At 36.6% G+C, this 27876-nt stretch overlaps 4 protein-coding genes across 5 annotated transcripts in view; 2 read left to right on the top strand and 2 right to left on the bottom strand.

The window, feature by feature from the left end:
- Positions 1-114: 114 nt before the first annotated feature.
- asf1 (histone chaperone asf1) lies at positions 115-7591 on the bottom strand. 2 transcript variants are annotated; one of them, XM_019050976.2, is made up of 5 exons: positions 7366-7591; positions 6455-6572; positions 5208-5323; positions 4488-4664; positions 115-3266 (listed from the first exon to the last, which is right to left on the bottom strand). In XM_019050976.2, exons 2-5 carry the CDS (start codon positions 6561-6563, stop codon positions 3033-3035), a joined length of 636 nt encoding a protein of 211 aa, XP_018906521.2. In that variant the 5' UTR covers positions 6564-6572; positions 7366-7591; the 3' UTR covers positions 115-3032. The 2 variants fall into 2 exon arrangements, with proteins under 2 accessions (XP_018906521.2, XP_018906522.2); XM_019050977.2 differs by lacking the exon at positions 7366-7591 and adding an exon at positions 6656-6676.
- Positions 7592-9025: 1434 nt separating this feature from the next.
- Positions 9026-15989, bottom strand: Ctu1 (Cytosolic thiouridylase subunit 1). Its single transcript, XM_019050975.2, has 6 exons — positions 15705-15989; positions 14757-14988; positions 13686-13804; positions 12712-12900; positions 11452-11656; positions 9026-10381 (listed from the first exon to the last, which is right to left on the bottom strand). Exons 1-6 carry the CDS (start codon positions 15750-15752, stop codon positions 10188-10190), a joined length of 987 nt encoding a protein of 328 aa, XP_018906520.2. The 5' UTR covers positions 15753-15989; the 3' UTR covers positions 9026-10187.
- A 760-nt stretch (positions 15990-16749) lies between these two features.
- On the top strand, positions 16750-20816 carry ix (mediator complex subunit intersex). The gene is made up of 4 exons (XM_019050978.2): positions 16750-17082; positions 18600-18658; positions 19258-19342; positions 19925-20816. Exons 1-4 carry the CDS (start codon positions 16897-16899, stop codon positions 20138-20140), a joined length of 546 nt encoding a protein of 181 aa, XP_018906523.1. The 5' UTR covers positions 16750-16896; the 3' UTR covers positions 20141-20816.
- Positions 20817-22498: 1682 nt separating this feature from the next.
- Positions 22499-27876, top strand: part of LOC109036570 (ecdysone receptor) — a 289601-nt gene continuing 284223 nt past the window's right edge. The window contains exon 1 of the mRNA XM_019050871.2: positions 22499-22985. The gene's annotated coding sequence lies outside the window, so the exon portion shown is untranslated. The remainder of the gene's footprint in view (positions 22986-27876) is intronic.

Consider the following 27876-nt stretch of genomic DNA (forward strand, 5'->3'; position numbering starts at 1 on the left):
GAGTCAAGAAGAACGTCAAAATTTGAGGACAACTTTTATAAGCAGTAAAGACGAAGGAACAATGAAGTAAAAATGTTTACCAAGCGTAGCAGATGCAGGTGTGTGAGTACTTACAAGTCCTTTAGGAAGGAGATGGAAAAATGTTTAAGAACACTTAAATGATTCCTACAGCCAATTAGAAACGGATATACATATTCATTAAAAAGCTGCTGCTGTATGGCAGAAATCTTATCCTTATTCTACATGTTATAATAAAGCTACATACTTCTTATCACCATATGTAAATAATAATCAAACCAACTAACCTCAAAAAAGGTGACCAATCAGCTGTTATCGATTCTATAGAGCTGAATTCAAATTAAAACGCGGGAAAAAGCTTAACTTTCTTCATGATAGATTTGGAACCTCATTAAATTGTTTCGAGGATGGATAAAAAAAAATTCAACTTGAAATTTATGCTAAACATATCATATATTGTGTGGATAAAAAAAGTAATCATCATAAGCTGAAGTATGGTTATTTCTCTAGGATGACTTTTCAGTGTAGTACCAGTCGTGATAATTATTCAATTATTACAGAGGATCTAAGATGCAAAGAACATTGCATACTTCCTAACTTCAGTAAGTTATCATTCCTAGATTGGATGCTAACCCCAATAGAGCTGAAATTTCTGAATATGACAGAAAGTGCACCCCTGTAGTCGGTGTGCTCCAGTTATTTTCACAAGGAGAGCTCTGAGTGGAGACTGTTCATTAAACATTTCTCATCATTCATTCTTTTGGCTTGGATTTTGTTGCAAAGGATTGCATGAATGGATCTGGTTGGCAGAAACTGACAAAAATTGTGTTTTTCACACGGTGCATCCAAACTACATTTAATTTTCTCTATCAGAGATGATTTAATTGTGTGAGGTGAGATGGTCCTCCAAGCCTGAATCTTACAGAATTTTTCATTTTGCTTTAAAACAGCACGCTCAAAATGCACAAATTAGCGAAGTTACTTTTCTGAGGTTATAGACTTACGGCAGCAAGTTAATTTCAAGCTTCTGCAAACAACAGCCACAAACAAGGAATCTTACTGATCAATGCAGGAAAGAAGCAAGTACTACCAATGAAGTCCTGAACAACCAAGACCAATCCACACAGGTCAGTCATTGCACATCTTTTTGAAAGCCACTTCCCCGCCCGGCCCTAACTCGGCTGCACTCAATAGTACATCATAATGGGTGCTCCCATAAGAAATACATTGCAAGCACTCAATAGTACGTCACTGCGCAGTAGAGTACCAAAACTCGTCCACGGGAATGACTGACCTGTGTGGATTGGTCTTGAGAACAACCAATGCATAAACTGTTCTTAATTTATTTTTGTAATGAAGGATCATGTTAAAAATATGAGGAAAGAAAAAAAGTTATGACTTGAATTGGATAAAGGAATGCTGAATAAATAGAGAATACCAACCACTAAAAATTTGAATTAATTGTATTATGAAGTACAGTATTAAAATTGCATTTGGAACTGAATTCTTTGTCACTGGTATAACAAATTCAAAATATGTTGACATAAAAGGTAGGTTCACAAGATGAATATACTTAAGAATTAATTGTACATACATGTATTTGATAAAAATCTAAAAAGAATAGTTCAGGTTTCGTTGATAGAGTGTGTAGGGTAATATTTTGCTGTCTGGGTGTTATCAAAGAGATCATTTTTTTATACATACACATTACCAATGGCAAAAAAGGGAAAAAAAGATTGCTGCAGAAAAAAAACCTTCCCTATCTCAAAATAAGCAAACTCTTTGGAAATAGACGCATCAGCTGCTGAAAAGAGGAATCAACTTGGGAAGATGGCAGGAGTCATCGCTGGTTCCACTGCCCTTGTGTTATTGAATAGTTATTAACACCATTATTGTTTATTTATTCTGTTGACTCTTTGAAAAACTAATGCGGAAATATTGCTTTGACATGAGGTACGAAAGTCAGAGGCATAGTAACAAATTAAAAAATTCCAAACATGTTAGAAAGGGCACTATTTTTAAACTTCAGCTTCTACATATACTTTTGATAATGATCATTTATAAGGCCATGGATATAAACAGTTGCAAGATACTAAAATTAAAGGATGTAAAGGTTACAAGAAAAGAAAGAAAAAAAATTGCATAAGCCTAACGTCAGTCGAGTAAGTCATAGAATCATGTTTCATCATTTCAGCTAGTAGACCAAAAAGAGTAGCAGATCAATAACAATCACCAAGCTTTATAAAGAGCAATAGCTTTGTTAAAATTGGCCATTTCTGATCTGGCATTTGACAGTTCTTATTACTTTTTGTTAATCTAAGAGCAACAATTATCTAAATACGATTCTCTGATATTTCATAAACACAACTGATCCTATCACCGTAATTTTTTATCAGTAATTTTTAGAGGGTAGATTTCAGCTGAAGTGCCATTAGTGCACTTGAAGTCTCTTACAGAATCGATCTCCACACATTTTACAGGTGATCCGCTTCTTCACAAAAATATACAAAATAAATTAAATTAGAAATAATATACACTATAAACAACAAAACATGAAATACAAAATTATTGGTTAAAAAAAAAATAATAAAAAAAAAAAACTTTTCAGAACAGCGTGTGAAATTTTTAGTTTTATGAAAGATATAACAGCCTCTTCTTCACTCCAGATTAAATTTTAGCAAAATTTTCTTTTTTCAAATTATTTCTATCAAATCTTTAAAGTTTAGGTACATGAGTTAGTTAAAAATTTGGGACATAAACTAGGGAAATAAAAAAATATTTGGAAAGAGATTTTCAGATTGACACATTTTGTTATGACCTGCATTTCTCTTCTCTCATCAAATCTCAAAAGTATTCTGTAGATGCACTGTACTACGCTCATCAAAGCGAACGCTGCTATGGCAGAAAAAAGGGAGTATAGGGGAATACAAAAATAATCTTGGTACATCAATGGTAATTTGAGTCTCTCGTTGGATTTTGTTACAATCAAAGAAACAGGGCATTGAATGATCTGACTACTGGACTGAAACACTGTTTAGACTTCCCGAGTTACTTTCACAAAAACTATTGCTTGTAACGGGCATTGATTCTAGGGCATTTGTCTCCATATTCGTTTCCATATTTGTTTCCATGTTTGATTCCATATTTGAAGATGTCTCAACTTGGTTTCCTTCTTGGGACTCTGAATCATCCCAGTTGATTTTGAACCTTGTTACTCGAGGTTCTGATCCTAGAATGTTGCGTACGACCTGAAAAATAATTAAATTAGTTGAAATGGGGAGTGCAGAAAATGCTAAATCTTGCGATCTTAGGATTGCAGCAAACAGGAGACAAATCTGAGGTCTCAAAGCAATATCCAAAAGTAATAACTTCTTTCTCCCCCTACAATCTGATTGTGGTGGATGCACGGGTCGTAAGACGGGATGTTGGAGTTTTTTAGCCAACGTGCGTTAGAAATTCAGCTTAAAGCTGATATCTCAATACAGAGGGAAAAAGCTCACACACAAGCACAATTTTCCCTCATAGAGATACGCTGTTTGGTGCAACACTAGTAACAACCATTCAGGAGGGCAACTGCAGACGCGTTTCCGCCTTGTTGGGCCAATCCTCAGTTCAGCGCATCCTCCTGAATTTCTTCGCTTCTACAACTTTTTCTGCTAAACTCTTTAAAAAGTGGTAAAAATTGCACATTTTACAGGGATATCGGACATTTTGCCATAAAATAGGAAGTTAGGTTGTAGTGCAAATCAGATACATGCAGTGAGGCGAAAACGCAGGATTGCAGTGAATGATCGGAATTCATTGGAAAAATTGCAGCGAGGGAGCTTTCTTGGGACGGGAGGAAGGGAGGGCATATACCACTCATGAAAGTCTGATAATAATGAACGCCCGCATGCAGACAAAACTTTCTTGGGGGAGAAGGCTACCCACAGGAACCTCCCTACCTATGAACATTTTTGCTCATCTGCATCAACAGGGGCTAAGTAAAAATAGTACGTAAGAACTTTCAATGGGCTAGTTGCAAACTTTTGCAAGAGCAAAAATAAGAGTTGTTTTCATCAATGAATGTCTCAAAAATCACAATGAGCACATTGGTAAAGTTTGACATGCACTCATAACTTCACAATCTGCGTAAGAAATTTGCCTTTTTTTGAGCTTCCCCCTTCAAGAACGATACTCTGGTACAGGTGAACATTTCGTTAGAGGAGTCAATCCATGCAACCCTTTTGCAATAGCAATGTCCAACATAGCCGACGCTTCCGCACGCAAATGGCAATCTGGAGCACAAGGTTAACCAAAGCGGATCTTTATAAATGCAGAATCTATCCATCTATCTACCCTCCCAGTTTGAAGAACTGATTGCTTCAGAGAAGTTTCACCTACCTACCAAAATGGTTTTTATTTACTTCCGGAAATTAGTAGATCTGATGACAAAACAAATATGTATTATTGACACAAAAAATACTAACCTTATCAAATTCAGGCACGGTTGGTGGATTTTCTCGAAGCTCTGGATCATTGTATTCGTTGTTAATAAAATATCCAACCCTGACAAATTCTTGACCTCGGTAGGAACATGTTAGTAATACAACTGTAACTCCTAAAGCATCAGCTATCGGAATCTTGTTAACGTCAGGAGGATCAGCCTAAAAGCAAAACACCAATCACTAAATTATGCAAACCCTTCATTTGTTCTATTTCAATTGTAAAATGAGAAAAAAAAGACAAGATACATCAATGGAAATAAAATGTTATATTAAAGATTGTGGACAGTGTACTTTTAGCTTTGAATTTAAGAAGTTGTATGAAATTTCAAAAAGTATCTTATTACAGAGCATACGGTATCTAAACTCTGAAATCATCTACTTCCCTTTGCAATGTAGCAAGATTCTTATTAAATCCATTTTATTGAGCACATGAAAACTTATGATTACAACATAACAAGTTCGAGTTTTTAGCAAAATAATTTGAAAAGACACCAAAACAAAATGAACAAGGATAAAAACAAACTCAAGAATCAGAGCAATGATGGTCGACCTTCTGAACGGAAAAAAAGCTGCTGCACTGGACCCGTGCAGAACGGGAGGGGAAATTTCAGGCATAGTATTTGTGGACCGCGCTTGCAGATTCATTATGATGATATATGGTAATCAAAGAGAAGAAATATTGGCAATCATAGAAATGTTTACCTGAAATACAAACATATGCCTCCCTTCGGGAATAGGTCCAACATAGATTGTGTCTAATACTTGATCATGTTCTTCACTTTCTGCAGATCCAACATAGATCATCTTCCATTCAAGATCTAAAAGTAAGAAAGAAATCTGATAATGATTGAGGATCTACTTTTTAATTAACAGAGCATCAAATAAGTCCTTAAAGTAAGAGGTAGCTATTTTTTTTTAAAAAAAAATAGAAAACAGCACTACAATGGTGCAATGGTTTAATTTTTTACAAGTTTTAAGATTCTACCCACACAAATAATGTTAAATGATGAATTACTAACAAGCACCTTTCATAATTAAATCGGCTCATGCAAAAACATCTGATGTCCAATACAGTGTTTCAGAATTTGAGTGGACAATATCACAGTATTCACAGTAATCTTACAGAATACAGACAAAAGTAGTTAACAAGTTAGGAATATGAAATAATGTTGTAAAAAATCCCCCAAGTATAATTAAACGGTTACTATAGAGATCAATCTTATTAATCAGTGCCGTGGGGCAAAAGAAACCACCGCAATTATGAAACCTGTGATAGACAACGGACGTTTTTAATTTTTGTTCAAAATTTTGTTGCAGATAAGTACCGCTGTATGAAAGACTAAAGGTCCAGAACTTCATTTGATTACTGGACACATCTACCCCTGTTATCAATAATACCTTGATTTAAGGTGATACGTAATGGATTCTGGCAAGGTCGAACCAGCGTGCGCTATATCGCAATGACTCAGTCATGAATCTGGGCAGATTTTGAAGTTAAAGCCAGAAAAAGAATGACAGTCCCTTTGCATGAGCTTAAAAAATAATTTTCAGCCAAAAAATTGCAAAATTCAGAAAAATAAAGGCAGGATTCTGTACAGGAAAAAACCTTGCATTCAATACACAGATCGATTACTGTGACGAAAAGAGATTATTTTCCAAGAAATATTCCCGCTTTCATTTCTCTAATTTTGCCAATTCTTTGGTTCAGAATGATTTTTTAGGCTCATACAAAGAAGCTATTGCCTTTTTTAACGCTAAAAAGTTAAAATCTCCGGAATTTTTTGCTTGGTTAATGCTATACATCGCACACCAGTTTGACTACGCCAGAATCGACGATAAATCACCATCAGTAACAGGTGCTGTTGTAACACATTGCACTTTTTCGTAAACAAATAATAATTTCAAAACAGGAAAGAGTGATCAAGTAATAAAGTCTTTTCAATACTCACCTTCTTTTAATTCCTCGATACATTCAAATGTTAGCTCGAATTGGAAAGGGTTTAAAAAGGGTGATGGATTGTCTAGGACTACTACATTTCCAAGCTGAACTTTGGCCATTTTTGCAACCTGAAGAAACAAGAAGAGTCAATAATAGAAAATAACACTCAGATATTTCAATAATAGTATCTGAATAAGCAGACAGTACTTACATTTGAAATTGCTTTACATTCAACCAAAGATATTCAACGATCAGATTGCAAAGTGAAAGTGATACAACTTATCTTATAGCCAGCAGAAGCCAGAAATCTGTAAATTAAAGTCTTTTAAGGAGGCATCTAACTTTTAAATTCTTCGTAAAAAGAATAACTGCTCGACAATGAGATTCAGTACCAGTTACATACGGTCATAATGTCATATCGCACCCATCTTATCTAGAATGAATGACTTTCAACAGGCCACTTCCTCTCTCAGACATCCAACAAAAAATGCCCCATTTTCCTATGACAAGCCACTGTTGGCTCATCCATCAGCTTATCTGTGCGGACGATAAAGAGAGATAACCTGTTTTCTTCCATGTGCAGCTCCAGCACTTCTACCCCTAAGATTGAGATTAGAGGAATACGCAGTTTTCAAGCTTTTACTTTGGAGATTGATGGGTACACTTTCTATACTTGCAGCGAATGAGTAAAATTCCTGGAGGTTGGCATAGATAGTGAGACAAAAGATTGACCGTGCCATCTTTCAGACGGGAAGTTTTAGAGAAACTCAATGCTTTGTACAGTTCAGCTTAAGATGAGAAGAAGATTTTAATTACTTGAGGATCTAGCCGACTGGCTGGTAAGAGAGTATATACATTAATATGTGGTTTAATGCAAAGTCACCTCAAAGATTCATCTCAAATATTGGGAAGAGAACTTACCTCGAACAAGAATGTTTGCACTTGGAAGAGGAGGAAGCTAGATAGACAAGCCAACAGGTGAAACTTGTGGTAATGTATGAATTTTAAAAAAGATTGATTAACAAACTGAGCTGAGATTGAGGGTGGCACTAAATTTTTTTCGCGATATTTTAATGACTTGGTCGCAATGTGGCGAAGATAAAAACTGTATAGGTTAGCTTGTTCGATGCGATGATCAAAACGGCGGCAGAGAGGTACATTTCCCTCCAAATTCCTTTTGTTTTCCCTATCAGCTGATGAACAGTTGTTGAAAGCAAAATGCGTTTCCACAGTCAATCGATTGAGCCATCGTTGAGCTAAACTACTCATCATTTTCCAAACGGAGTAAATCGATGACAAGCGATTCCTGTCATAAATTGATTCCGTTGACTTTATGACAGAACTTCTGTTGACTCAGTCGTTGACTCTTTTTACTATGAGTCAGTTTCATAAATCTTCACTCTTTATTTCCAATTATCAGAGATTGCCTGTTATTTTAATGGAAAACCAACACATATATGCCTAGAACTGCATAATTAATAAAACCAGTAAAAACACCTACATGCATCAAGAGTCTGGCAATTTTATCATAATTAAAATAAAATCGATAATAGTCGGAAAAAAGTGTGCAACAACATATCTCTATTCACGACATTGCAGACTGTCTACCATATTTCATTTTTTCTTTAAAAAACTGACAAAGTAATTCTTGAAAACTTCTCTGATTTATCTTTTCTGTTGGCAGATTTCTCTGCAAATATTATTATAAGTACAGTTAGCTTGCTTCTGCTCAAAAATAAAATAGGAGCAGAAATTTTGAGACATCGCAATTGAAATATGTTGTTTCGCATTGAGATAAAATACTTCAACTATGCGTACCTGATCGAAAATGCTGAAAAGTCTCCGTGAATAATTAAGGTTTTCAGAATTAACTGAATCATATCATAAATGTAAAAGTAAGATGAAATTTTTGTAATCTCAAGAAAATCTGTTTGCAGTCGAAAATTTTCATAAACTTAGGACACCAATGAACTTTCAACTTGAATACCAAGACGGAAAAAAATTCCTATTCTTTTATTTTTTCACAAAGTATACCCCAGAGTGGTAATAGATACTTGAATTTTCTCATAATTCAATTTTTTCAAAAATGTAATACTAACTGACCATCTTCACAGAGGTGAATATTTTTCTCAACAACATTTGCGATCAAACAGTGGACATGCCTGATTTTTTTTTCTTTTGTTGTTGAAAACCTAATATGCTGCAGAAAATTGCAGAGGCCTTAAAAAAATGTCGTCCCTGCACCTTCACCTGCATACCCTTCAAATAGCAGCTTTAATTAAAAGACAGAGAAATTAGTATTACTGTTGTCTGAACAACAAATGCGAATGCAAAAATGCTTCAGAGAAGTCTTGGGACTTCTGATAAATAAAGTTATTGAGTTTCTCAAAATTTACAGAGGCTCATAACTATGTTGTAAGAGTGAACACATTGGTCGTTTGCTTCATTTGTATGAGGAAACATATTTTTACAACATCCTGGCTCTTGGCCACAGATGTGGACTCAAATGGGTGATGAAGGAAAAAGAGACAGTTATTCTTTCGGAGGAGACAAAATTCTTGAGAATGAAGAACTGCGAGTATTGAAACAAATAAAAAAATATATATTACTTCTTTAATGTAAAAAAAAAAGTTGGTAAAATTGTGTGTTACTTTTAAAATACACAGACTATTTCAAATTTGTAATTTGATTGACTTTACCACTCATTAAAAATTAAACTCAAGATTCCAAATTTATATTAGTGGTAAAGATCATCAAATATCTTTCACGAGATACCACCACTAATCCAACACAGGTCACAAGATGGAGGTGCTAAAATTACATACAGTTGGTCCGCAAATGATTAGATATACATTGTAGGTCATAAAGAAGCACAGTTTGCTTGGATTTAAACCTTTGTTGAAAAGCTACATTGAACTACTAGACTAGGTTTGAATTTAAGCATTTTGAACTATGTTTTCTCATCAATATTTTACAAAGAACATAAGTAACGCAACGAAAATTGTTGAAAGTAACCACTGACTCTTTCGTTGCATAAATTCAAACTTCCGATTCCTGAAATAACCAAAATCTACTTGAATTAAATCGCACACTAAATATTGCTGTAACAGTTTAAGTGGTAAGAAAATATGGCATGCTTAATATTGGTGCTTCAGCTTGGCCGGAGTTTGTTGTTCACATTTTGAAGAACACAGAGCAGGGAAGAAACTTGGCTTGATTAAGAAGTCTGCCGGGACTATTAAAGTGTGCAATTAGATTTTCGTAGACCCTGGTTTTTCTTGTAGACAGGAACTTCAAATTTTTTGAAACTACTGCTTATTAATAAAACCATTGATATCTTGACTACGAGTTAATTTCAATTATTATCGTTGCATGAATCGCTTTCTAGGTAAAATTTTAAAGAGAAGAGATGCTTAAATGTGTACCTTGTCTAGTGATCCATTACAGTGCAGATAGTCCGCAAGTGAATAAACATTCATTTTGAGTCATAAAGAAAGCGCAGTTTGCTCAAATGACGCCTTCATTGAAAAGCTACAATTGAGAGAACTGAACATGGTGATCACTGATCCAGCAGAAACATGTTGTTTCAAGTTCTTGGAGAGGAGGAGCCTTTTAACAATTTTCTAAGTTGCTAAAAGTCTACAGAGCACTTTTCAGCTTTCTAAGTGTAATCACAATTTTTTCACAGCTTGTTGATAAAGGGATTTCATCAATATCTCTGGAGAAGGTGCTAAAAAATAGTTTCAGAACTCAGCAAGGGCTTTTCGTATCCGATCAGCATGACTTTTTTTTCCAATCCCAAGTTTCGGCAGGCCTCGATTTAAGCCTTCCAGAAGAGAGCATGCCTTACAAATTTCTTGACTAGATACAAAACCACACCGGGTGCATTTACCTCTTTCAGGCATTTTAACGCTATCTTTGACGGACAATTGTTCACCTGAAAACATAAATGTTTCTCAATTAGGCAATAGCAATCAATATTTTAGACCTTCCTGAGTTGGTCATGGATAAGGTAGCCTTCGGTCTCAGACCTTTTTTTTAAGTACATTGATTTTTTAAAATAAGACGATAAAAATACATTTCTTAAGAACCATTAAAAATGAAGGAAACAACGGTTATCTCAGTGGAATCAAGAAGCAACATTCTTCACGGTTTTTTCAATTTGTAATAGAAAAAAAAACTTTAAATAAAAAAAAAAATTCCTTCCCCAATTTTAAGGCAAACCCAAAATAATTGCTACAAGGCCAGAAAGTTGGAAACAGTCAAATCTTGAGAGAAACAACTTATTAGTCGTCTTTTTTTAACGTTTAACATATGAGCCAAAATCTAAGCCTCGAAAAAAATGGCTAAAAGTATGCCATTCCACATATGTTCAATCTTCTGAGTTTTGAGCCCAATTTCAATAGCTATTCTTCTGAATCATATTTTTTGAGGCTCAAAAGACTGAGCGCACACTGAATGGCACACTTTTCCCCATCTCTCTCAAAATTTAAAGTTTTGCTGCTTGAGCCCTCACAAAAAATAATCATATGAGGGTTCTGTAGAACGAAAGTCCTCTTTTGATTTTACTCGAGAGAAATTAATGCCGAAGTTGTGTCCGATGCACTCTCGACCTCGATGAAAGAGCTTGTTTTTTAAAAACAGACCGAAGGGACAGTCACAGTTGGGAGACCTATTTCCTCTGACCTCTGCCAGTTGTTTCACAGTCCTATTTAAAACATGCAATGGTGAGACAAGAAAATGAAAAGAGATGAAACAATGAGTTGAGAGATTAGATGAAAATTCGTTTTCGTCATTTGGAAGGGTTAAAATCCATAATAATAGTGAGGAGAAATGCATATAAGAATACACGTAATATTTATTTTTGTCAAATCACTTCAGAAACGCCTGATACTATGATGGCTGTACAAACAGGGCTTATGCCTCCCCTAGTCAGAGGAGGAAGCGGAAAAAGCTGAGGACTTTAGAGATTTTTGCGCCCCTGTAATATTGGAAAGAAAAACTTACCAGAATGGAGTATATCTATTATAGCAGTAGGCCTCATCCTTTCAAGATCTTTCAAAAATACTCGTGCATAGCCTCTGTAAGCATTTGGAGCAAAAGTGCATTCTGTGGAAAAGTAGACTAATTTTTTGAAGTATGCATACATAACAATTTCCCTTTCATAAGTGTATTTAAGCGGCTTACATCTTGGAATAGTGCCTTCACTTGTCTGAAAAATTAAAACATACCAAAAAAATATTACTTCTCGTATCTATTAAAAACAAATTATGAGCAAAAAATTTTAAAAGCTTGCCCAAAACAAAAAGAAAAAAATATGCACTAATATTATGCATTCTTCTATATTTGTGAGAAGAAAACCACCAAGAAATAAATAAAGGAGCTGGCGAACTGAGAATTTATTCCTTTTGATCGCTGGTGGTTGCACGGCAAATTAAAAAAAAAAAATATATTTTGCTCTTAACAGCCCACACTTTGCTTCCACTATGTTTCAATATCCTGCCTCAACGCTCTTCCACCTTCCTGTCAACGAAGGCAAGATTACTTTCAAAATTAAAGCAGCTCCCAAAAATTTCCTGGAGAGAGCTACTCAGTGCATAAACTCTACAAAGCTCATAGTACAACAGAGAATGGGTCGGTGACACCTGGTTTTTTTCCCCCCTTTTTGTCATGCATTATTTTCTGCAAATACGGAGTGAACTATGCTTCTTGGAATTTTTAAACCCTACAAGTCAATGCAAACCCGTTTTAAAATGCCAAAAATGAAGCCTGTTTGAAACAACATTTTTGAAGGGCTCTGTTGATGTGGCCAGGCAGGAGGAACTGCATTTATTGATTAGCTGAGCTTAGCTTTAGACATCAACTTCCTACGTCAACTTAACTGTTGGCTTTTGAATAGCTCTTCCTCCCCTTCAGAATGCTTTTTAAACCAGTTGAGCCAAACTTTAGCTTCACTTAGAGATGAGCATCTTATCATGTTTAAAAGTATGTAGGAGGCTAATGTTTTGAGCACCACAACAGAGATGCAGAAAATTCGTAGCCTTTTCTTTCAAACACTACTCTTCCCAAATACTTCTTTTAAATTGCTCTGTATTTACTCATTTATATAGATTTTTTAAAAAAAAAAAAAAAAAACATCTTTCTTTTGTGCTGACTCAAGCAAGCCTGGCCATTATCAAGTCCCCTTTTCGCGGCCTCTCTATTTTCAAAACCTATTCTTTGGACCTGTATGCATAATGATTATAGAAAAAACGTACTTCAACTTACAGTTGTTATAGCAGTGCATCTTTGAAGTCGAGCAATGTCACCTCGAAGAATGTTCATCAAAACAGTTTCAGCAATATCGTCTGCATTGTGACCAGTTACCAGACAGTCAACTCTCAGGAGGGCAGCGCCTCTGTCTAATGCTTGCCTTCTAAAGACTCCGCAGAATGTACAGTTATTTTTACGACCGATCTGTGAAAGAATGATATCGTAGAAACATGAGTACAGTATAGTCAGTAGAAGTTGAGACAAGGTCAAACAGTGTTTGCCAATAGTGCTAATAATTCTGATTAATCGAACCTTAACAGGCTTAACCATCGTATTGGATCACAAGTCTTTTTTAAGTGAATGCGAGCTATGGTGGAAAAATATTGTTATTTGTTGATAAAGTGATCAAAATTTGTTCCAATAAAATTGCATCAAAGATAATAAAATTTTATGGTAACATTACCAAACACGAAATGACAAAAAATCTGCCACTGGCTAAATTTTGATACTATTTGATCTGATATTCTTAACTGCCTCTTGCGCACGATTAACTATTGAAATTGATCTTTCTGTGGGCCAGTCTTGAGAAAAGCAGAGTTGAAAAGTTGCGTTTTTAACACATATACACCCAATATTTAGTGAAGATGTTGAAACACCTGATAAGTGATCAAGGAGAGTTTTTGTTTTCTTGCAAGCTGGCAAAATAACACAAACGAAAAATAATTAGATTCCTCCAAATGATAACAATTTGCAGTGCAGTGTCCACGCACACAGCAACAGTCCACATCTCTGTTAGGAAGCGCATATAAGAGGGCCAAAAAATTGACTTTCCAGCCCTACTTTTCTCATAATCAGCAAATAGGAAGTTTGATATTAATAGCTCATCCTCGCTCATCAGGAGGATAACATGGAAAATCATATCAAATAATATCAAAAATAGAATGCAGAATTTCTTGGTATTAGGTGCATGGTCCTTTACCAGCACTCACTTGTGCTACGATTTGATCCATTGTCCAACCATACAATTCTTCATAAGATAGGATTTTAAGCGGCATCTCATAATCTTCTTGATTTTTTTTGACGGTTTCAAGACTGTCATCTCTATACCCTGAAACAGCATAAAATTAAGTAAAGATGGCATTAGTAAGGAAAACAAAAGAGAAAGTGATGATGACCAAAATATACATCAGGGGGAGGGGGGGGGGGCAAATGGAAAAGTTATGAAGGTACAAACAATTATACATTCCCTGATACTCCAAATTTTTCCAAGTTTTTGGTCACCCTAACGGCAAGGTCCTCGAGGAAGACCAATCTCATGTAAATCTGAAGACTTTCTGAGTGTTGGTTCCTTTTGACACCTTGAGTTCACTCCTTCATCAGCATGACAGCAAAAAAATATGCAACTCAATAAAAAAAGAAGTACAGTAGCCACTTAACATATTAACATAATTCGAAGCTCAAAAATTCGAAAAGCTCGATAATATAATTCGACAGTGACGCCGATCCCCTTGGGGAAATCGCGTCAATTCGAAAAATTCAGTGCATTTTTACCCCCTTGGTAATTCAAACTTTTTGGTGAGGAAACAGCTTATGAAAAGCTCTGCAATTCGAAATATCTATGCCGGGCGCTCTATAATTCGAATTCTTGAGGTGGTTGTTTTGATGTACATGCATATGTCAATGCCTGACGGACGGAGAACTGAGGAATTTACAGTTAAATCCTCTAATTATCTGATTCGACATATAGAGAGTTTGGTCCCACCACTTCGAATTATAGAGCTAATTTGAAACTCTCTTCATTTCGATTTTTTTCGTAACCGCTCTCCATAATTCGAAATCTCGCCAATTCGAAAACTCATCATTTCAAAGAAAATCCCGGGTCCCTCTAACTTCGAATTATCGAGCGGCTACTGTACCAATGCGTCTACATTTAAGAGGAGGGAAGGAGAAAAGATGAATTGGTTTCATTCTCACAGCATTAAATCATAAATCTATCACACAAAAAATTGAAAAGATGGATCAAGATCTTATAATTGAATGAAATGTTTTCTTTGTCTCACCTGTGATTCCTTCATCTATTGATAAAAGGACAAATCTCAATCCATAATCATACTTTTCATTTAATAATTTCAGTACATATGCCAAAACTGTGGAATCCTTTCCACCAGATGCTGCTATGGCGACAAGACTGTTCCTCTGGAATAACTTATTTGATATTATTGTGTTGTGAACTTCTGTTTCAAACGCCCAGAAAAAGCACTCCTTACACAAAGCATCTCCTGTTTTTGGTCTCTGAAACAATTACAGAAATTACATTTTTCTCTATGTTGTGCTTGATAACAGAGTATACTTTCTACCTGAAGCCAATAGAGAGTTAATCTTAACTTCTGACAGTTGCATAACTTTGTTCAGAATTCTAATCGTAAATTTAAATGGTACAAAAGTAGTCAAAATTAATCTTTCGATTTAGAATATCAGCTCAATTTTGAACTAATGCTTCACAATAAGAATGCTATTAGTTTGCTGTTGAGGAAAGTTGATGGAAGATATATTACTTTCAAGAACAGTATTTAATGGCCACTCTTCCCAATACTTCCCGTCAGCATTATACGACAAAAAAGGGGCTGCTTCGTTCAGCCCTCTGAGAGAAAATTTAGTAATATCCAGGACCACCCAGAAAGGGCTACAAACGGGTCTTTTGTTGCAGGACCTGCGCCGCAAATGGCTCGAATTGGCTCTACCTACTCATAATGAGGAATTGCAATGTAGCAAAAAGAGATACATGGTGTCCGAGCTAAGCCCTCTAAATACAGCTCTAAACACCCTCAATCTTGCAGATTGATAAATGCATGATGGAGCGAGATACTTCACGAACGATTCTAGGGAATCCTATCCTGGGATCATCCATCCAAGGGCTATCAATCATCGCAGTATAAATCTACCTGTGGTTTACTTCTCTATTTGAACCAAAGTAGTTTCTATGATGTCATTAACTGCACATTATTCACCTTTAAAACGGCATTAGAACCACAGTTGGCACTGCACAGCACGGGCATTGCTGTCAAAGTTATGTATCATACGAAGTACGAAGAGCGCTCGTTAGAGTATCATTATTCCTGTTATGGAACAGTAAAACAAGACTTGCAAAAAAAACTTTTACACAGGAAACGAATCACTGAATTATTTTCACGCTGGTATAAAGAACAAAGTATTACATTTTACTGGGAAAACAAAAATCATTCTTATCATCAAGAAGACTTCATGCATGATTGAAAATTTTGGTAAAAAAGGCACAACATAACCTCACAAAACTCTCACACTGGTTGAACACAACGTTGGACAGCAACATCCATCAAATGATAAGCGCAGGGCTGCCAGAACGTGTACTTTCGGTACACACGTGTACTATCGATTTTCGTTTTGGATTATTTTGTACTTTTCAGAATTCGGATTAATTGTGTACTTTCGCCAAATTTTGTGTACTCTGTGTACAATTTTTTTCAAAATTAGGAAATAATCTCGAGTTTTCAATTTTTTTCTCTCAAAGTTATAGATTTTTGTTCCTTGCCGTTTAGTTGGCTGCAAGCTTTCACTCAGGGCTGCCAGAACGTGTACTTTCGGTACACACGTGTACTATCGATTTTCGTTTTGGATTAGTTTGTACTTTTCAGAATTCGGATTAATTGTGTACTTTCGCCGAATTTTGTGTACTCTGTGTACAATTTTTTTCAAAATTAGGAAATAATCTCGAGTTTTCAAAGAATTTTTAAAATTTCCCGCCGAATTAGTGGCGCAAATAATTTATTAGGCTAAAATTCCCGCAGAAATCCCTCTCTGTTATTCAATGGTTGATTCTACCTAATTCTACTCAATCGTGAGATCAAATTGTAGACTTCCAAGTACTTTTGGCGTGCTTTTGTGTATATTTGAAAAAAATGTGTACTATTTGTGTACTTTCTTTCTCGCGGATTATTTTGTACTTTCCCCCAAAATTTCGGATTATTTTGTACTTTGGACTCAAATTCTGTGCACTTTCTCAAGTCCCGTTTCTGGCAGCCCTGGATAAGCGTGTAAACATAAACACTCATTATCAATCACTGTTCACCGCTCTTCTAGTAGAATTTCCATTTTCTCAAAGAACTTTAGTTAAGTAAGTGTAAAATTTGTCTCTGTTTCATATGAGCACGCTGCTCGATTAAAATGAATGTTCCTCAAATGCAGCAACCAGGGCCGGGAATGCCCCCTGGTATGCCGCAGGGTCCTGGTCCAGTTCCTCAAGCTCCATCGTTGATGCAGTCCTCCGTATCGCAGCCTCCTGCTCAAGAGAAATTAGATAATATCTCTAAAGTGAAAGTTTTGGTAAATCAGCTCAGGGAGTCCATAAATGTAAGTAATTTTCAAGTTGCAGAATTTGTTATCTATCTGAGGTTTTGGATGCTAATGAAACGCTAACCCGAAGTTGCACCATTGAAGTTTGCCTGCAGCCTGATTGTTGAAATTGTTTGTTTGTCGGGTCGACATAGATGATATAGGTTAAAAGGCAAAGCGTGATTGGTCGGCTATGTCTTTTCGCTGCCTTGTCGTGCCTATGTTGGGTTGACCTCTCGACAAGCTAACGGCACCTCTTAAGTTTCCGACAGTATGTCGATCATTCCACCTGACAAAGGCACGATAAAGCAGCGATAAGACATAGCCGACCAATCACGCTTCGCCTTTTAACCTATGTCATCTATGTCGCCCCGACAAACTAAAAATTTCAACAATCAGGCTGCTGGCAAGTCTATTCTGAGAATGGAACACTCTGGCTCTCAAGTGGTCTACGTTTTCAGATTCTTTAACTCTGTCTCATGGGCAGCCATTTAACCTGAAGGAGACTGCAGGAACATCCTGGCAACTGCCAAAGGGTTTCCGAAGCCTGTGCCTAGTCGTATTGTTATGGTCCCTAGAGAACAACAGAGTTGCTGAACACTGAATTGCCGATAAAATTACTCATTGAGGCTGTTTTGCCCAGTGCTTCTGAGATTAGTGTGCAGCGACTGGCAATGCAGCATGTGCGGAATCCCAGCTCTGGGGTTAGCTCAGAAAATATATGTGTCAAATTTATTTCAGAGGAACCGGAAGACGTCGACGACGTCACGACTTTAGTTAATATGATTTGCCAAAATTTGCAAAAATTATTATCTATATAAATGAATAAATCTCAAAAAATCACTCGCAGCTGGCGATTCTTCCATAAGCACCATGTTTAAAATTGCTGTTTATCACACTTTCTTCAAAGAAGTGACTACGAATGCACCTTTCAAAGATTGATTTCAATGGTACTTCAGTAGATAGCGACTCTATTAAACTCTATGTTTTGGTCTGAAACCCAAAGGAAATGAGTGTTTGTCATGTATTTTACGTGTTCTAAAAAAGAAGCATTGATATCAATTCTATGAATTTACCTGTCAGAACTTGCTTATCGCACGATAAAACATAAGCATGCTCCTATTCCAGATGAGTAATTGATCCCTCCAAAATCAACAAAATCCATCAATTAGCAGTCATCAGATTAAGTTTTCGCTTGCTTACTCAATATTAATCCCGGTTGACCTGGGTTGACATAATCATATAGTAAGTGCAAAATAAGGCCAGGTCGAACTGAGTAAAGATTATTCAAACCCATGTTTTAGTGCCTGCATACATGCAACTGGGCTTGTAACCTGGGTTTGCATCCCAACCTCAGAGAAATTCACTCTTTTAGGAGTAAACTGTGGCTACCTGGAAACTTGTTCTTAAAATACCTATCAAAGATATTCGTCAAGAATTATGTAGCATTTTACTGAATATCTACATATATATTATTTGTTTTTTCCATATCATCATTGCAAAATTATCTATGAATCCAATTGTTTCTTTTTCAGTCTGTTATTAAACACAGCACATCAACTCTGCAGCACAACATAATGATGGACATGGGAATGTAAGTTTTCTCCTTTTTGTTTTTTCTCTTTTTACCGCATTTATATACCTAAACACCATAAGTTGTAAATATTGTTGAAAATAGTTTCCTTGATTAGAACTATGATTCCACTTGCTTCATATTTTCTCTTTGCAAAAGTTTCAAATTTTGACCGAAAAATTTCAAATTTTGACAGAAAAATTTCATACCTATTTTGACAGAAAAATTTAAAACTTGATTCCTTGTACTTATCGCCTTGGTGCGGTCTCTTGTTGAGGACAGGTTAAATTACTATATAACACACAATAAATAGTACAAACTAGAGTAAAAATGGTAATAACAGCATGCCTAAGTGGGATACTATAATTTTTTCATTGCTTTATAATTTTCTCTCGGAAATCTCAGTTGTTTGTTTAATGCAATAACCATAATAATAACAACCAAGGTACCATAATTCCATTTTTGAGGTGTTGAAAATTCCTTTCAAATTTACTATTAATGAAGAAAAACCAACCAGTTTTCATCCGTGAAATTCAGGAATTTTGATTCATACTCAGCAAGTAAAAATTTGGATCATATTCCTCCTTTTTACACTGCTAATTTAATCTTTACATTTGCAGAAAAACTATTGATCCACCTGCTGGCCACTTTGATAAAGTATTAGAAGATTTCTACTCTCTTTGTGATCAGACAGAAATCCATCTGGTAAGCACTTGATATTTTAACTTTCATTCACCAGATATACTCCTCTTCATTTGTTACACTTTTCTAAGTCGGTAAACAGATAAACCTGTTTGTGACGTCACAGACTTCCTGTCATACTTTATTTTTCAAACGGAAAATTACTCAACGGCAATTCTTCAAAACTGCCGTGAATTTTCTTCTCTGTGCGAGGAAATTTCTACAAAAACTTCAAGGAATGATGCCAATTTTTTCTCCTTTAAAAAAGTAACATAGAGGCGGAGATATGTGATGTTATATGATAGCATATTTTTCCCTTTTTTTCCTTTTTTCAATACATACTTAAATGCGAACATATAGAATCATTTTCAGTTTAGAAATGCAACATTCCTTGTATTATTTAATTTATTTTTTCGGGCTTACTCTGGAATAGAATTAATATTGTTTCAACTTGACATTGCCACAGATAGTGCAAATATTGTCGAATTTATGTTCTCAGGTAACATCCTGTCAAATTAGTGGCCCTGCCATCTGTTTCACTCATTTCTTCCTTTCTTTATTTCTACTTATCAACCTAACTTCACAATGCTCATCTTTTTGTTTTAGAAAACGTCAATTGAATGTTTGAATCAAGGGAATGCAAGCAATAGGTATCTGCCCATGATGGTTGCTTCCACAAGGACTGAGCCGTTACCAAATCAAGATGCCAACACTCTCACCTATCCTCAGTATTTGAATACTGTCAAAACTCAGGTTGCATTCACAAAAGACATTCATGACATCCTTGCGTCTGCTGCACAAAATATTAATGCTACTGAGTGAGCCGTAGTAATCCAAATGCCCTTATTTTTCAAACTCTAATGGGCCTCTATTGACTATACAAATGGAGCTACCACTATTTTTAATATGACAATCTCATTATCAAACTAAGAAAAAGTTAAAAACTCAATGATATTTATAGCGTTACTGAAAATGTCGATTTGCATTATTGGTCTGACAGGATATGCTGCAAATATTTTCTACTCAAAATTAACTGTTGGTTCAAGTTGAAAAATATGTATTTCCCTCACGACTTCTCCCTGGAAATACACAATAAAAATGCACTTGCCAAGGAGTCTTTGTAGGCTCATTAAATGAGATTCACTGAGTCTAGTAGGTGCTTGCAAGTCATGTCCATAACGAAGGAAGCACCAACATCCATATTATGTTTTTGAGCCATAGCTTGCGAACTAATATCTGTAAATATATTTTGATACAATGAACCCTTTGAAGACTCACTACATCAAAATGGATTTAAGTAAAAAAAAGGGTGTCTACCAAATGATCCAGTTAATTTTAATAATGTCTTAAGAAAGTGTTCTTCGGATGTTTATAATTTGTCTTTTCCCAAAAATATCAGGTACTTACTTATTCCTTGAAGAAAATTTGTTCAAAGTTTTCCTTTTGATACTATTTTTAAGTTTATAATTTTTAAGAAAATAAATTAATTTATTCTAAATTGGATGTTGCATTTTTTATAATTTGGACTAAGAACATAAGCAATGAAGTGTTCATATGTTCCCACTAATACAAGTTAAGTCTAAGTATCCCCCAAGTTTAATATTGGTACTGAAAATCTGAGATTCATGCATAGTATGAGATGCAATTTTTAGTGCAGGTACTTCTGAAAAAATTCAATTCATCCTCAGCTACTGATATACTAAGTGGAGAATTTGCAGATGCCTGTAATTTGACAAGTTTCATTTATAAGTGAAAACTGGGAAACAAGAGCATCCTCAATGTCTAAATGGAACAATTATTAAATCTTATCTGCTGAAATGCATGTGTTTTAATGGGAAATACTGCCCTATGGCGTTACAAGGATGTATATGTCTTTCCTTTTGAATTTAAATATCTCTTTCTCCACTTTCCCTTTTCGGAAAAAAATCATACATAATACTGTGTACTCATTCTGCATTTTCACAGGAGGCAGTAGACGCAATATTTTTAACTACTTCCCTTGTATGTTTTTCATCAACTTCCCTCACAATAAAAGTCTAATCTGTGCCTTGAAAAGTGGCGGATGAGGGCTGGAAGCAGTGGCTGGCCTAAGATATTTTTTAAGGGTTGAAATGCAGGCATATTGGTTCACTTAAAGAACCCTGGCTCACTAACGCCAATCAACCTTCAAACAAAAAGTCAAGCCGCTCACCTGACTCTACCTCTCATCTGCCACTTTCTGTCGCATGGACTACAGTCCCAATATTACACCATTTCGTCCCTTAATTAATGATGTTACATTTCAATTTATGGTGATCAAACAGCAACTGCTTTTGTAGAATCAGAGTTCCATAAGGCACCCATTTGATCAAAAAAGATTTTAAATATTCTTTATTATTACTGAGAAATGGAGTGCTCTGTCATAGCTGTGGCCTTCCTGAACACTTTCATCAAAAATAATACATAATTAAAGGAGAAAAAGGTGGAATTCTTAAAACAGAAAATTACTCCATTCAATAAGCATATATTTTTCAGTTTACCGAATATAGTAATTTTCCATAAATAAATTTCTGCTTTTTTTCCTGAAATTTTGGATCATTCAAGGTAAAGCTGCTCATGAAATGGCTGATCGCGTTATTTGCGTTATTGTCAAAATGTTCGATCAGGTAGGCTGGTAGGTGCAGCGTATCGAATGATGGTCCGGCCCCGCAGTAGCTGACTACTGTTGAATTCCCCAAACATATATTTCGCTCACAAAAGTACAATAATTTTTCCTCACCCACCTCGCTCATGGCGCTCTCATCTTTGAGTAGTACTGTGCGCAGTAATAGAAAATTTTGCAACATGAGGAATGTTTATTTTGTGTATGTACTGCACTACGATAAACGTTCCCTCCAAGTAATTTCATGAAATTCGAAGCAACCCTCAGTCCTGACTCAGCATATCTACTTTTAATATATTTTCTGGCATCGCCTGTTCATTATTTAATGTTTCAGATTTTTTCTAGAAAATGAAACTTTCATTTTAGTCAGAGTTTGAGCGGGGTGAGCATTTCTCATGGCAAAAAAAAGAGGATGAGTGGAGAGGGGGGAGGGGAAGGAAGAAGCGACGCGATGCTCCCTCGTCAGGAAATTATTCGAAAAGCGCGCGTTTCCGACGGTTTTGTCATGTGCTGCCCTCTGGTTAGCGAGTTCACCCTTGCTGGTTTATTGTTTTGGTTCTCAATACAAAATAAATACAGCTGTTTCGGTATTTATAGTTTTCCGTGGGTTTACGACCTATTAATTTAGATTCGCAGTGATTCCCTTTAGAACATTATTTCTGAGAGTTAAAGCTATATAACTTAATCCTTTAGTGGCTATCCTAACACCTTCCCGTGTTTTTTAATACTCCAATCGTCTGACCGCCATTGAAGTTCGGTTGTTTTTATCAGTGAATTCTGCAGTTTGACTTGTCGTTTCATTTTCAGTAATCGCAGTTTAATTTTGATTAACAATTTTATCGTATTATAATAGTAGCGGATCGCGTCTTGTATAGAACTCATACTCCCGCAGGCAACCGTTCTCCTGTTTCTACTTTTGTTTTTACTGAGTGGCAGTTTTGCACCTTCGATTTCAATACCGACCTCATGACACAGTTTCGTTGTTGATCTGGATGGATAGCTCCAAACGAGAGATACTTGAATCAGGTAAGTTTTCTACGGTATCTAAATCCATCCTGCTAATCTCGTAATCCTAGTTGTGGTTTCCAAGCCCAACCAGCATCTTGCACCCTGAAATAGTGTTTGTATTTGTAACCTCACTTTAGCCTTTCATGGTTATAGTTATGTCAAAGGCTTTCACTCTCTAAGACTCCGTACTCACTTACCCCTGCTCAACGCGTAAAGAAAGTCTCTGAACTTTAATTGATCGTAAACTTATTGTAGGCTGTTGTGGTGTTCGCTCAGTATTCTGTCAGTATTTCATATCGCAGATGGGACTCCAATTAAACTTGATTATCGTGTAATTTAAAGAAAGTAGCCGTGGCTCACCATGGGCTTTTTGATTTAGGTCTCAATCTTTTGTCGGTTTTGAAAATTATTGGTTACTAAAATATATCGGTAAGCTCATGTATTATTATCCGAACAGGCCTCTACAACATTTTCAACCATACGTGCTTGATCTGAGGTTATCTGCAACTATGGAATAAGTACCTAGTTATTTGATACAATTTGTAATCACCTGCACTCAACATTTCAAATCTACTGGTTCTCTTAAATATCTATTGATAGCGTGTATCCTTGGAGCTTTGACCGTTTACGTGCAGTCTCACCATTTGAATTACATCAGGAGAGTTGGAATAGCTTGGCGCGGCTTTCACCTGAAAATTTCAGCTTCACATGACTACAATGAAAACACTCTCAGATTTTGAAGTTACAAATTATTTATTTCCATTATATCACCAGTAGCTATAATCCACAACTTAGAAGAGGAATAGGGAAACACCTTTTGACAAGCTCTTTTTCACACCACCATTGGAGAGCCGGATCAGACAGAGGATGCTACTGCTCTTGGAGGTAGAGCGAAGAGAGCCTTTGGTGGGTTCTTTTTAATGTGGTGGGTATCGTCAGGAGCCCTAATCCATGGGGGAGAGAAAACAAAAAATAAAACACTTACCTACGCTGGCGCAACTCCATCTGTCACTTCTCTTTATCATTTTTACTGCTGAAAAGCATCGTGATTGTTCAGTCAGTTAATGTTTAAGCCACCAATGAAATTTTGTGTCAGCGCCATTTTTGTCGCAATTCAAGCGAGAATTTTAAATTTTTGACATTTTTTAATTTCGTCAAATGGAGGTACTGAAAAAGTTCTGAATTTATCTGTCAAGAAGGTACTGAATTTCTTCGAAATATACTGAAAAAGTATTGCAAAAGTATTTATTTTCGGTCAGCCTGTGATAGTAGACATCTTGTGTCCGAAATTCATTAGTGACATCAGAAAAATGAAAATCTCTGCTCATAATGGGGTTTCAAGAGGTTTCACAAGGGTCCGCAAAATACCAATTTTAGACGCCATAAAACCAAGTTATTGGTCAAGTCCAAGATCCTCCCAAAACCCCAGTTTTAACTGAAATTTCGATTTTTCTAATGTCACTATCTAGCGTGTTAAATCATGAATGCCCATACATTTTTGCAAGATGCGGTGCATTACTGTTGCCAAAATTCAGAAAAATCGATTCATTTCCCTAATATTTGAAATGGCTGTAGCCCCTTCAAGAAGCAGTCTTGGAACGAATGCATGAAAACAAAAGTCCTATTTTGACCCCATAGAACAAGCTTTTGTAGCCTGGCGGTTAAACCTTGGATCACCCTATATAGCCACCCCCCTCCATAAGCCTCCCCCTTTACAGAAAATTTCCAAGACTAAGATATTAAGATATTTTTTGAGCAGAAGTTCAAGGGTCTACCACCTATCCTTGCCAAGGACAAATTCCGTATGAGTCCTTAGACGTTGCCAAATTTCCTCTGACAAATCATGAATATCCGGGAAAAGTTGTGAATATTTTTCTTCCAATTTTTCAGAAAATTTTGTTCCTAATTTGATCTGAAGTTTCTGAAAATATCGATGAAAAATATTCATAACTCTCCTCAAAAATGAACATTTTATCGGAGGAAATTTGGCAACTCTCGAATGTCCATACGGCGTTTTTTCATAGCACGGTAGCATTCCTCCCTGTAGACAATCCTAGGGTTCCCCATGGGCGACGTCCGTCAAGAGAATTGAGTTCAAATGTTTAAGTATATACTCCTTAATATGTGTTGGAAACGAGGGGGTTAGAAAGAAATGGAGAAAGAAAATATCATTATTTTTCAGTGAAAAGTGCGTAGTCTATCGATCGTTTTCAACCTTGGTTCCTTATTATTCATCAGTTTCCATCATTGTGCCTACAACTGCGCCTTTTTTTCTTTTTTTTTCTTCCCTTGATCGTCACTCCTCAGGCTTCAACCTCAGCATAATACAGAAACCCTGAATAATGGGCGTAATAAGAAGCCGCTGTGTGAACTAAGCATGTAGTTCCACTCAATACCCGATCGCCCTTTTCCTTTCCCTCCGGGTTTAAAGTTCTTGATTAATGGTGAGGTTTACCACGTGCCCTCAATGTTTCTCCCTCCACTGAATTCCTCCCCTCTCACTCGTTTCTGATGTAACTAACAGCGATAGCAATCAACGGATCAATGTGGAAGCATTTGAGACGCTAGAAATCTCCACTTATCCTTTTTCCCCTCACTTTTTTTTCCGAAAAACTAGTAGCATTATCCGTCAGGATTTTATTTAACCAGGGGGCTACGATCCTTGACCGTGACCAACCCCCCGAAGCGCTTCACGCCTCAAGCGTTATGCGTTACGCGGTCTTGCCTACCTCGAATAATGAAGGCGTAATAGCAGTATGCGTAACCTCCATACCCCCTCGCCCTTGGCCAGTGGCGCTTCCGCAAGTCGGCAACACTGTTTCTACTCCATTTAAATCCATCCAAAATATCGATTATCGGTGAGGCGCAAGCTGCCTCACCAAGAATCGATTGTTTTGTATACATTTAAATGGAGGAAAAACAGTGTTGCCATCTTTCAAGAATCGCCACCGCCCTTGGCCTGCGTGTCAACTCAGTCTCCTTAAAATGTTCATTCAGAAAACGCCACTGACTCTTATACCTGTCTTAATTAGTGACTCAGGGTTGTATGCATAGTCGTTCCTTAAACTTAAGGCCTCACCCGACGTAATTCTTATGACTTTAGGAAGACTTATGACTTAAGGACATTTAAGGAACGATTATGAATACGACTCTGTATTACAAATGATAATGTATCTACCAGCCGAACATGCCTACACAATCAAATACTCCATCATTTGTTAGGTAATGATTATAAATATTCAAACGAAGGATATGTGTTAATGATGCAACCATACATGCATATCGACGAATCGCTCGCACTACGGTACAAAGCACGCGGTAATCATTTCTGATATAGAATTCCCTTCGGGGTATTTTTAGAACGACGGATTCTCTCCAGGGTATTTTTAAAGCACGCAAGAATACAAATCGTCCTAGTACCGACATGAAATGTACAGAACAGTCCGAAAGCTCTATGCAAATATGGTAAAACTTTGGAAGTCATTACTTTTTTAATATGTCGCATTTCGAATGTTTTTCAATTGCGTAGAGTGAGGGGCTGTTCATGAAATTTTCATGAAATATGTATGCTGAAAATTGGATTCTTCGAACGCCCCCCACTCCTTTATATTGGCTTTTTGTGATACATTTAAAAACAAAAATTTGCTTTTTGAGTCTACGAATTTTAGGACGAAAATTGCCACTTCGGGTCTATGAATTTTAGGACAAAAATTGCCAATCGGGTCTATGAACTTCAGGACAAAGTTGCCACACTGCGTCTATTTTTTCGAAAATTTAAAAATTACACCCAAAATATCCCTCATCTCTTCCCTGTAACGCGTAGGACGCACACCCCCTCCTCTTAGGGCTTTACGTAATTTACGAACGGCCCCTTAAAAAACACTCTTCAGATCGATTGTTTAATCATTGTCGAATGATCGCAATAGATAAATCCCTGTCTTAGCAATGATATTTATCCATCAAGGACACTCGATTCAACAATCGACCCGCTGTCGGTCGATTGTTAAATCGTTATCGAATGATCCTAACAGATACATCCCTATCTTAGCAATGATATCTATCGATCAAGGACATTCGATAACGATTCAAACAATCGACCCGCTGTCTATCGATTGTTAAATCGTTATCGAATGATCGCAATAGATAAACCCCTATCTTAGCAATGATATTTATCGATCAAGGACATTCTATAACGATTCAAGAATCGATCCCCTGGATGGAAGCAGGGACCTGGGACCGGGACTACGGACGGAAGCCGAGCCGGAAGTGACAAGTGCAGCGGTCCCCGCGCCACGCTTGATGCCCCATAAGTCAAAGGGATCACAGGGGAAGGCACAGTTTCATGCAATCGATAGTGTCGATAGCTGAATTGGAGGGTCGTGTTTTAAACTAGGGGACCTGCCTCGCCTCTCGGCCGCTACGCCGTCCGATCTGCTGAGAGTGTCTCCTGTCTCCTGCTGCTGTCCTATCTCTGTTGCAGTTTGAAGTTCTAAGTTGAACTAGTTCATCGTTTTATTTCACCAGTATGATGGGTGCTTAAATGGGCCAGTTGCGCTGCTAACAGAATCGTGCTTTGATGCGTGATTCTTGTAGATTAGCTAAAAATAAGAAGATCTGTCCAAACAGCAACTTTCTACGTTGGATATTGACCGAGATATCGTCCTTTGAAAAGTCGGTCTTTGACGTCATCCACCGCGGTAGTGCATAACATGGTATGTACCACCGGTACTTAGGTCTGGATGCGAATGAAATTATCTGAAAAATTGGAGGGAAAATATTCACAAATTTCTCTGTAAATTCGTATTTTATCAAAGGAAATTTGGCAATGCCTGAAGGTTCATACGGCGTTTGGCAGCATAGGAAAACCAATGGTGCATATGCTGTCTTTAAAATGAGCTAGATATAGCTG

The sequence above is a fragment of the Bemisia tabaci genome, chromosome 5 (genome assembly GCF_918797505.1).
Source record: "Bemisia tabaci chromosome 5, PGI_BMITA_v3".
Taxonomy (NCBI): Eukaryota; Metazoa; Arthropoda; class Insecta; order Hemiptera; family Aleyrodidae; genus Bemisia; species Bemisia tabaci.